Source organism: Leucopleurus acutus, assembly GCF_964270905.1.
Source record: "Leucopleurus acutus genome assembly, chromosome: 4".
NCBI classification, from domain to species: domain Eukaryota; kingdom Metazoa; phylum Chordata; class Mammalia; order Artiodactyla; family Delphinidae; genus Leucopleurus; species Leucopleurus acutus.
The window spans coordinates 117111565-117123636 of record NC_139146.1 but is presented as its reverse complement, the minus strand read 5'-3'; the positions used below and the strand labels follow the sequence as shown (position 1 = coordinate 117123636).

At 37.4% G+C, this 12072-nt stretch overlaps 1 protein-coding gene across 18 annotated transcripts in view; it reads left to right on the top strand.

Moving 5' to 3' along the window:
* Positions 1–1410: 1410 nt before the first annotated feature.
* SEC31A (SEC31 homolog A, COPII coat complex component) overlaps positions 1411–12072 on the top strand; it is a 64424-nt gene continuing 53762 nt past the window's right edge. For 12 of the 18 annotated variants that reach the window (XM_082837633.1, XM_082837632.1, XM_082837630.1 and 9 more), the window contains exons 1-2: positions 1411–1511; positions 11661–11743. In XM_082837633.1, coding sequence (XP_082693759.1) covers positions 11665–11743 — 79 coding nt within the window. In that variant the 5' untranslated portion in view covers positions 1411–1511; positions 11661–11664. The other 6 variants (XM_082837635.1, XM_082837634.1, XM_082837636.1 and 3 more) reach the window with 5 other exon arrangements.

The following is a 12072-nucleotide window of genomic DNA, read 5'->3' as shown; positions in this document are numbered from 1 at the left end:
GTTCTAATAAAACTTTGTGGATACAAAAATTTGAATTTCATGTAATTTTCTCATGAAACTTTTCTTTTGCCATTCTTAGCTCACAAGGGTCTACAAAAAGGGGGTTCCGGGGTGGAGAGGTTTGCAGTTTGATTTATGCAATAGGGACATGTAATTGAACTGTACGATTGTATACCAAAGAATGTAACCACTGCTTGCATCATTGAGTTTTGAGAAAGTTGTTCTTATGAATACTTTTCCATACCATTGCACACTTACAGGTAGTAGGGTGGGGGATCTTTGGGGAATGGGGCAGTAGGAAATTCAATGTTTCTTTTCACTTGACTCAAATGATGGTCCCACTTTTAAGTCAGGGATTTTTACTGACACCTTTTTAGGTAAACTAGTCCTTGCAGCAGTAAGTAAAAATGGAAGGCTTTTTAGAATTCTAGAAATTAGCAACTCTATCCTAAGACTCTTGAGCAGGTCTACTTCAGCCCTACATAAATAAATTTGCTTTTTAAACGGAACCAGAAGTATAAAACGCTAAAAGGGTGTTGGAAGGAGTACAGTGAGTACAAATGTGCCTACTGTCTTAAATAAGAGTGTTTGCTATATTTTGCTTTGTGTGTGCAAAAAAGAGATACTACTTCCAGTGAAGGTGTTTAGAAAAGGCCCTTGACTGGTGTAATGGGAAGAGAACTATACAGGTTCTGTACTTTAGCAAGTGATTTTCCTCTGGCTTTATTTGTTCGCTGTGAAATAATTCCTCCGTAAACTAGAAACAACATCCAGGCAACGCACTATTAGATGCCAGGCTCTGGTGAAACTAGTAATAGTTACAGTGACTGAAGGCAAATGCTAACAGATCTCAAATAGTACCGCAGGATACTAACTGGAATACCTTATTTACCCCAGTATGCCTCTTTAGAGTAACAAATCAAGTACGTCCACAACAGCCTTTGGGTATAAATAGATCCGTTTGGTTTTAAAGAAGTCTCAGTAAGCAATGCCGTAGAACCAAGTAAGCAATTTTAAGAGCCCAGTCACAGTTACAGTTGTTGCAATAAGGCCCTTGCAGCCCGATTTTCGGTGGCTGGTCGCGTTGGCAGTGTCGCGGGGGCTGCTGACGTTTCACAGGACCAGTGCTACGTGGCGTTCCTGCGGGCCGGGGCCCTTCTTCCGCTAGGCAGCTACGCCCAGCAGGATTTTTCTTCGCGTCGTCCTGGTCGCCACCGCACGCCACCTCCGAGAACCGATCCTTAACCTCACGGGGGCGCGCGCGGCGCGGGAGCGAGTCCCCTCCTCCACCATCGCTCCCGGAAGTGCCGTGGCCGGCCGCGCGCCGGGGCGGGCGGGGCAAGGCGTCGCTCCCGGAAGCGTCGGACAGCCGGCTGGGCGGGGTTGCGACTGCCACGTTGGAGCGGAACGTGGAGGTGGCCCTGGGCAGGAGGAGGGGCGGCGGCGAATGCTGGGAGAGTCCGACGAGCGCGGCGTTACTGTAGGAACTGGTCGCCGGGGGTCCCCGCCAGGTGTGTCCGCCTGTCCCCTTCTTTCCTCTTTGAGGGCCCTGGCCCTTCAGGGAGAGCCTGGGCCAACGCTGGTATCCCGGCCTCGGTCTCCGCTGGTCGCCGCCAGCCTGCGGCCCGGCCTCTGGTGGAGGCGCGCCCGGGTCTTCGTTTCGGGCCCGGCGGGTCAACGCCTGGCGTCACGGCTGCTTTGGAGATCGCCCGGTCCGCATCCGCCGACGTTTCCACTGCTGAGCAGAGGCGCCCCTGAGACTTGCGACAGGGTGTCCTGCCGGCGCCCGTAGCTGGCGTCTGAGGTTAGGAGACCTTGAGATCCTTGTGCCCAAAGAGGTGCGGTCCCCAAGGGCGAGGGAAGGAAACAAACCTCAGGATTACTTTGGTTGACTTTAGTTTGATTGGGATTTTTTGTTGCTATTTGAACTGTTGCCAGATTTAAAGGTTCGTAGGTTTTAACTATAGGCTGTTGTCATTTAACCAGGATTGGATTATTTTAAGGGCAGTAGTCGCCGGTCGCAGCCTATACCTCGAAGGAAGTATCATTGAGTGTCGTATGTTTTTGCTAATAAGTTACTGTTATACGAGGTTAAATTACGGGGTAGGTGTAAAATAAATCAAAATATTGCCTGGGCTTACGAGCATTATAAACTTTTCCGTGAGCGCAAGGAACTAATTTTACCTAGGTCATTCTGAAGTTGCATTGATGGTGACAAATCCTTCCTCCTAAACTGTCTTTCTAACCACAGAAAACTGAAATTTGATTCTCTTTGTGGGCAACTGTAACTCTATTTAATCAATAATTATGAGCCTCGTCCTTGTTTCATGCTGTCTTAAGTTTTCTGAACATAACGATTGTTCTAGAGTTGGCTAAAGTTTACTTACCTTTTCTTAGTGGTTCTTCTGTGCTCCTGGTTTCTCATTGTCCCTTAATTACAGCTCTGGGAAAGTTTCGTAGACTCTAAGAACTTTTGGATAAGTTGAACTGTTTTGTTGTTGTGAATTTCTGTTACACACATCTAAGTTTACTTAGGAAATGTGAGATTTTGAGTGGATTTACAATTATATTCCTTAATTGTATATAAGCAAGTTCTTTTCTGAAACTAATAGCATAAGAACAGAAAGAAATTTTTGTAGACTGTAAAGAGCAATGATTCTCAACCTTTTGGGATTCCACTCTTTTAAGGATCTGATGAAACCATTGGATCATCTTCCTAAACAAATGCACATATACACACGGATAGGATTTTCTGTATATTTTCATGAGGTTTACAAATCCCAAATTAAAGATTCTTGTAAGTTGATATTATTAAATTGATTTTTCAATTGTCTTTAGAAGTGTTGTCATTCTTAAATAAGTTAATTTCAGCTCAGAAAGTTTTGTTTATTAAGACTGCAGATAAGCGTGACACCATTTAGTTCAGTTTTGTTTATTAAGACTGCAGATAAGTGTGACTCCATTTAGTTCACCAATGCACAGTTGCTTCTTTGATTTGGTTTTTGTTGAGTGAGATGAGCCTAGAACATCAATAACATTAAACAAATTCTCTAGAACAAATGTGCCCATCCATAATGAGGTATTTTGCCCACACAAGATGGATTTTTACTAAAGACAGTGGCAGCTAGGGATTGTATTCCTGGTTTGGGAGTCAGAGTTTCCAGTTCTGTTACCTCTTGCACTTTTTACTTTCTGGTGTAGGTCAGCTCTATATGTAGCTTTGTAAGGTTGGTGGTTTTTTAGAGAATAGTACTGTTGGGTTTTAGTGTTGCTTCACAAAATTAGCGTTTAGAAAATGCAGAAAGAAAAAAAGTTTTCACTTAACTGCACACAATTGCTGTGGAGACAAACTGGATGAATAAATAAAAGTTTTCTGGATCATATATTTTCTTCAGTAGATGTATTCTTTTGAAGATTCACTGGGGTAAACATTTTAAATTGTGACTTTTGTATTAGCTGCCATTTACAAGCATTGATTGACCAGGTGCCAGGGACTGTTCTCTGTGAATTCTCACAACAAACCTATGGTGTACTTTTATTACAGTTATTTTACCAAATGGTTAGCCATGACACACATAGATAAAGTTACATGCTTAAAGTCAGAGCTAGGACATGGTGAAGCTGGGATTTAAACCAAGGATGTCGGCTCCAGTCTCCATACTTTTAACTGCTGTGCTATAGATGTTGTCTTATAGGGGGTATATGTAAACAAACCATTGTCCTCACAATTTTCTTTAAATATTTTCACAACTATGTTCTGTGTAAAATAGTCTTGAATGAAACAAATCTACATAGCATGAATTCTAATCACATACAGTATTGAAAAAAATTACACAAAGTTTTCAAAGCAAGTCTCACTTGGGAAATACACGTTTTAATCTAAGACTTCTTTCTTCATATTTTCAAGAAAACTAGTTACAACTAAGTGGTCATTTTTAAGAGGAAATACACATGTATCTAGATGAAGCTGTATTTCCATAGTATTCTTAATAGTTTTGAGAATATGTAGTTTATGGTATTCTTGTCTAATTAGATTCAGACCGCTTAATGTAGTTCTAGGCTATTTGTAGTAGAGTGATTTGATGTTTTTTTAAACAATGGTATTTAAGCCTTATGTTCAGTACAGGTTCATAAGTGGAACTGCTTCTGGTGGAACATTGAGTACTAAGGCCAAGAAATAGACTTTATAAATGCTTTGAATTCCTACTTAACCATTTTATGTTCTTGTGAATTTGTCTCTCTCTCTCTCTCTCAGTAAATGTTACACATTAACTAAGTGTTCATGAATTCAGTAGCCCTTGTTGTATCTTTACTCCTAAAGATACTGTAATTATATTCAATTTGGTTTTTAAAAAACTTTATATATATGTAGCTATTTTGTTTTCACTTTTAGAAATTATTCTAAAGGCACTTTAGTACTTTCCTCTATTTTTTAAATAAGTTAAGTTTTAAACAGTGAAGAATTTAAAAATTAAATATTTTACTTGAAATTGGTCTTTCTAGCTTATCAGTCTTTTTGTATTCCCATAAATACAGACATTCAAAATCAATCAAGCAAAACTGTGTATCTCAGTCTGTGCTAAGCAATTTTGAGTCCGAAAAGGGTAAAAGCTGTAACACTTGATTGAAAAAATGACAGTATTTGTTGATTTGGTGAGACAAGATGACATATAAAACAGCTGGTAAAACAGGCGATGGGAAAATATGTACTAATAGAATGTTAAAAAGTTTTATTAAGATAAATAAGACACTTTATTGTAAGATGCTTGAAGTGTGGTACAGACTAATGTTAAGAGTTAAGAGACTATTTAGATCAGTGTGGATTGGACCAGTAGGGCAGATTTCATGAAGGACCTGGGATTTGAACTTATTGTTAAAGACAATTGGCTGAGAAGAAAGAGGGCATTTCATATAAAGAAAATAGGCCTCTTTTTCACTTCTTAGAAAATTGGGATTTTTTTTTCCGTTTTTTCTTCACAATAATCTTAGGAAACTAGATGTGCAGTTTCCTTGATTAATCTCATGATAGTAATAATCTTTAAAGTAGTTAGCATATTAAAACACATTTTAGGGCTTCCCTGGTGGCGCAGTGGTTGAGAGTCCGCCTGCCGATGCAGGGCACACAGGTTCGTGCCCCGGTCCGGGAAGATCCCACATGCCGCGGAGCGGCTGGGCCTGTGAGCCATGGCTGCTGAGCCTGCGCGTCCGGAGCCTGTGCTCTGCAACGGCAGAGGCCACAACAGTGAGAGGCCCGCGTACCGCAAAAAACAAAACAAAACAAAAAAAACCACATTTTAATTTGTGTTTGGACCTCTGTAAAATACATTATCTCATTTCAACCTCACAATATCCCCTAAGGTAATCATTCTTAACCCCATCTTACAAAGGTAAGTAGGAATTGGGGCTCAGAGAGGTCAAATGATGTGTCGACGGTGTCAAAAGTAACAGACCCAGTATTCAAGTTGAGGATTAACTCCAGAGGCCCTGCCTCTAAGCTATGTAGTTCAACCTTCTATCCACTTTTGCCTAAACTAGGCTGTTTCTAAAATACATGTCTTCTTCCCTTAATTTCATCATGCATTGTAGTTTCTTTGCCATTCATCATTTCTCCTAAATGTTAATATTTCTTCTATGATTAAAATTGAATACTTGAGCTTGTTGTAATAACAAGTAAGAGCTTGGACTCTGGAGCTAAACTTCTGAGTTCAAATCTTGGCTCTGCCCCTTGCTAGTGTGTTCAAATTATTTAATCTTTCTGTGCCTTCATTTTATTATCTGTAAAATGTTCATCAAGTATAAACAATTTGGACATGTAAGACTCAGGGCATGTTTTTAGTCTAAGACCCTCTTAAGGAAACTGTTAGAGGATGAACTCCATCCTCCAGAGATGAGTAAGAAAACTGGCAAGAGTACTGTTGGAGAACATTGAGTATATTTAACTACAATAGACCTGAGGCTAAAACAAAAGTAGGAATAAGGAAGAAAGAATAAAATGTACATGTTAAATATCTGATGATGTAGGAATTGGTCGTAAAAGTAAAAAATTAAGAGAACTGGGAAGTAAGAAGAAAATTGGATGTAGAATAAGTTTGTGGATTGCCTAATCTATAATGGCTAGGAGTCAAAGAACATCATTTAAAGCTGACAAATCAGTTAGTAGAAGTATAAGCATATTTAGCAGTACAAAGGTAAACACTGAGAAAGATAATACTGTGATTATAACTGTGTGATGCAAGAGAGGCAGTAAGATTATATAAGCTAATTTTGTTAGTGCTCATAGTAGTTAACTGTGTAAAGAAATAGAGGATTAATAGTACTAAGTGAAATTATTTAAAATTATAGTAACAAAGATGGAACCAGAAACATATATTAGAACAAAAATACAAATCACTCTAATTATCAAAAAAATTAAAAATACACACACAAAAATAGATAACAGTGAAAGACATTTTTTAACATTATAAAACCAAACATAGCAGACTATGATAGAAATGAGAGTAACCATTTCTGTCATATCAGTAAGTTTTAAATACATTTATTAGCTAATCTATTAAAATTTTTTCAAATTGGATCACTAAGCAAAACCTGATTTTTTTTTCACTGTATTCAAGATAGCCAGGGAAAACAAAATGGTTCAGAAGTTGAAAAGGCCAAAGAGCACACATAAAGGCAAATAAAAAGAAAGCTAGGCTATTGATCTCAATATGAGACAAAGTGAAATTCAGGCCCAAAGGCATTATTTAAGATGAAAAATATCCTGTAAAGCTAAAATATGTATTTGACAGTGAACATTTAGCATTGTGAATATCTGTCTACCTATGTATTCAATATGTAAATATGTAACTATGTACTGAATAACAAAGTAACTTTCATAAAGCAAGTTTTAGGAGATACCAGGAGAAATAGGCACAAATGCACTAGTAGCAGGATACTTTTAATTTGCTGTTCTTGATCCAGGACAGATCAAGTGGGGAAAAAAATAATAATAAGGATATAGAAGACTTAAACAATTAAGTCAGTAGGATAGACTTGATTAACATATATTGAACTCTGAAAACAGAGCACCCCTTCTTTTTAGGTCTTCTGGAACATTCACAAAAACTTGCATAGGCCCCAAAGAAAACTTACATAAATTTCATAAAGAAGAAATAGTACAGAAAAATCACAATGCAGTAAAAATAAAGGCCCCTCCACTTGGATATTAAATTCAAACTGTTGTATCAATGGAGAATACAAATGGAAATTGTAAAATGGGTGATCATAATGATGAAAACACTAGTAATGTATAGGATCCAGTTAAAGCAGTGTGCAGAGAAAATTCAAAGCCTAAAGAAATAATAAAAATGGGTAAGTGAAGCATTTAACTAAAAAGTTAGAAAAAGAACAAAGTAAACCAAAAGAAGGTACAAGGAAGGAATTAATAAAAATAAATGCAGAAATTAATGAATTCAAAAACAAGAAAAGTAGAATAAGTAAATCCAAAATTTGGCTGTTTGTAAATACTCAGTAAGCAAGTCAGTAGCTAAGTTAATTTTTAAAAGGAGGGTAGGGGAAAACAAAACACAAATATTCTTAATAAATAAGGACTAATCACCATACACAGCACAAATTAAAAGAATTATGGGGAACTTCTCTGGTGGTCCAGTGGTTAAGACTCTGAGCTCCCATTGCAGGGGGCCCGGGTTTCATCCCTGGTCAGGGAACTAGATCCCACATGCCACAACTAAAAAAAGATTCTGCGTGCCGCAACTACAGATCCCCCATGCTGCAACAAAGATCCCACATGCTGCAACTAAGACCCAGCACAGCCAAATAAATAAATAAATATTAAAAAATAATAACATTGAATAAAAGAATCATGAGTCTATGTTTGAGTCTAAACAAAGAAATTAGAAAATTGTAAAAAAAATAAAGGAATATCATAGGAAAATGTAATTTACAAAAAATGACCTTGAATAAAGAGAATTCAGGACTTCCCTGGTGGCGTAGAGTTTAAGAATCCACCTGCCAATGCAGGGGACACGGGTTTGAGCCCTGGTCCGGGAAGATCCCACATGCCACAGAGCAGCTAAGCCTGTGTGTCACAACTACTGAGCCTGCATGCCACAGCTACTGAAGCCTGCATGCCTAGAGCCCGTTCTCTGCAACAAGAGAAGCCACTGCAGTGAGAAGCTTGCGCACCACAATGAAGAGTACCCCCCACTCGCCACAACTAGAGAAAGCCTGCGCACAGCAACGAAGACCCAATGCAGCCTAATTAATTAATTAATTAATTTTTTAAAATTTCAAATAGATCAATATCCATAGAAGAAATAGAGAAAATTACCAAAGGAGTACTTTCCCCCAAAAAGCACCAGACCCAGATGTTTCACAGGAGAATTCTGTTAAATCTTTAAAGACCCAGTAATTCCAATGCTGTTTTTGAAAGTGTTCCAGAACATAGAAAAACTCCCACATTTGTTATGAAGCAAGTATAACATTGATACCAAAACCTGACAAAGACTGTACAAAAGGAGAAAACTATCGATTGAATCTCACTTAAGGCTCTAGGAGTGAAACTTTTAAACAAACAAAATCTAGCAGCACAGTAGTAGAACAATACATCATGGTCAAGAGAAGTTTATTCAGCATATGAAAAGATGGTTCAATATTAGGAAATCTGTTAGTGTAATTTGTTTTATTGGTAGACCTAGGGAGAAAAATCATATGATCATCTCCAATTACCTAATGAAAAAACATTTGACAAAATTCAACACCCAGTCTTTATGAATAGCATTCAGTAAAACAGTAATCATTGGCTATTTCCATATATATATTTGTATATATATATATATAGTACAGATATAAACGTGTATATATATGTATATATACACACAAAAATATATGTATGTATATCTCAAATTCCAAAACCATGCTCAGTGGTGATACAATAGGCTTTCTCACTGAAGAACAAAACAAGACAAAAATACCGCTGTTATCACTACTCTTGAATATGGTACTATTAGTACTGGCTAGCTCACACAAGAGAAAGATATCAGAGGAATGACAATTTGAAATGAGGAAATAACTGTCACTGTTGGCACATGGTATGAGTGTATATGTGGAAAACCCAACAGAATCTACTGAAGCACTACTTCAAGAAGAGAATTCAATAAGATAGCAGAATTAAAAATGAATGTAAAGAAATCATTAGCCTTCGTATAACAATAAGAACATAGACATTATAATGGAAGGGAAAAAAGCCACATTTACAAACAAACCAAAAGAAAATACTTAGGAGTAAGCAAACCCAATATATCAAAAAAATTTCAAACGATACTGAAAGATAAAAAAGAAGGCTTAAATCAAAAGACACCAAGTTCTTGATAGGAAGATTCAGCATTGTGTCAGTTCTCCGTAAATTAATTTACTAATTTGGGTACAGGTTCAATAAAAAACACTAACGTTCTTTTTTCTTCTAAAAACTAAACTAAAAAAAATGGTTTTTCTTCAAAAACTATTCTGAAGTTTAGTTTTAAAAAAAAAAGTAGGGTTTCCCTGGTGGCGCAGTGGTTGAGAGTCTGCCTGCTGATGCAGGGGACACGGGTTTGTGCCCCGGTCTGGGAAGATCCCACATGCCGCGGAGCGGCTGGGCCTGTGAGCCATGGCCACTGAGCCTGCGTGTCCGGAGCCTGTGCTCCGCAACGGGAGAGGCCACGACAGTGAGAGGCCTGCGTACCGCAAAAAAAAAAAAAAAAAAAAGAATAAGCCATAAATGCATTTGCTAGAAGAAAACTATTGATGAATGTCTTCATAACTGTAGCATGCAGAAAGCCTTTTCTAACTAATCAAAATTCAGAAACCAGTTTTTTTAAAGTGAGAAATTTGACTGTAAAAAAATAAAAATGGTACACTGATACATTGGAATATTTTTTCAGTGCTAAAAAGAAATGAGCTATCAAGTCACAGAAAGACGTTGAGGAACCTTAAATGCCTATTGCTAAGTGAAATAAACGAATCTGAAAAGGCTACATGTTGTATGATTATAACTAAATGATGTTCGGGGAAAAGGCAAAACTATGGAGACAGTAAAAAAGATCAGTGGTTACCAGGGAGGGAGGGAAGAGGAGGGACAGAGGAAGTGAGGGATGAATAGGTGGAGCACAAGAGAGTTTTTAGGGCAGGGAAGCTTCTGAATGATACTAAAACGGTGGATTATACATTTGTCAAAACCCATAGAATGTACAACACAGAGTGAATCCTAGTGGAAGCGATGGACATTGGTTGATAATGATGTGTCAGTGTTGATTCATTGATTGTAACAAATATACCACTGCGCTGTACAAGATGTTGATGAGTGGGGAGGCTGCGTTTGGGAGGCAAGAGGGCAAGGGAGGGAGGTATGTGGGAACTCTCTATACTTCTCACTCAAATTTTCTGTGAACCTGAAACTGCTCTAATAAATAAAATCTATTTTAAAAAAATGAAAATTTTGTGAAAGGTAAAAAAAAATAAGCAAAATCAAAGATAAAGTCTGATAGCTTAATAGAAAAACGGGCAAATGATATAGACAAGAATAGACAGAAAAGGTGACAGAGAAGGAAATATGGATGACCCATAACCATATAAAAAAAGATGTTCAACGTTATTTATAGTATGAGAAATGCAAATTACAACTATCCAGAGCTAACATTTTTCACCTATCATGCTGGTTACCCTGGAAGGTCTGTAGGGCAGCAGCTACTTATGGATTACTCTTGGGAGTATGAAAAGGTACAGTTGCCATGGAGGGCAACTTGGGAGTATCCATCAAAATTAAAATTACTTTTATCCTTTAACGCATCAGTTTTACCTCTGGAAATCTACAGCTTTCCTTGCCCATGAGTGAAATAACATGTATATATGGCCATTTATTTCAGCATTGTTTGTAAAAATAGCAAAAGATTAGAAACAGCTCAGGTGTTCATCAGTAGCAGGCTAAGTAATTAAATTATGGTACATCTTACAGTGGAATAGTATGCCATGTGAATGCATTTATGTAAAATAACAAAATTTTTTTTTATGCTATAGCACAGTACCTCCTGAATTTTTCTACCAGAGTAACTTTAACAGAGAATATATAAAATAATGGCATGTGGGTTTGTAACTTGGAGTGACCATTCAAAAAAAATTTTCTGCTCTATCTTTATCAAATCTGTGGGTTTGCTTTATTCTCCTCTGTGTTAGTCTGTTTTAATTTAAATTAATTTTTCAAACTGCTCTTACTGTTGAGTAATTCTGCTCCAGGAAGATGCACTTTGTTTATTATGTGCCGTCTCTTACCCCTGATATACTGCCACCCATATTGTCTTGTCTGAGAAACATATTGTGTACCAAGATTAATTAACCAAATACTGTCCCTGTTTTTGCAGGTTTCTTTCCAGACTGATTTTTCAGCTGAAGAGCTATAATCTGTAAACAGTTAGAATAGCCCTATATTTGTCTCAAAATAATTTAACAAGTTTCTCTTCTTTCTAATATTGAACATTTCCCAACAAATGATACGTAGACCAATTTGACTTACTGGCATTCCAGCACTACTAATGATGTATTGGTTTGTCTAGTATATTTCTATGTAAAAACATGTTTCTTTGTTCCATATTACATGTTTATTATATTTCTGTGTGAAATATTCTCTTTAGCAGGATGAAGTTAAAGGAAATAGATCGTACAGCCATGCAGGCATGGAGCCCTGCCCAGAATCATCCCATTTACCTAGCTACAGGTAAGTTCAACAGAGAGAAGATAGTATGAGTCACCTAATTCCTTCTCTTCCGCATCTGACTTATTTACACTTGTCCTTTAAAATTCAGTTCAAGCTTCATCTCCTCTAGAAAGTCTCTCCTTCCCTGGCGAGATAATGTCCAACCTTCGGATCAGCTGAGTTCTGTGCTTGTACATCATAGCATTAATCATGGTCTGTTACATTTAGAGTGTCTTCCCCACTTCATAGAATTGTGCTTTATCTTTATTCCTCCAGTATTAAGCACAATAGATAACATGTAAAAAAGTTAATAAAATATCAGTTTGAATGAATGAAGAACAGTTTTGATG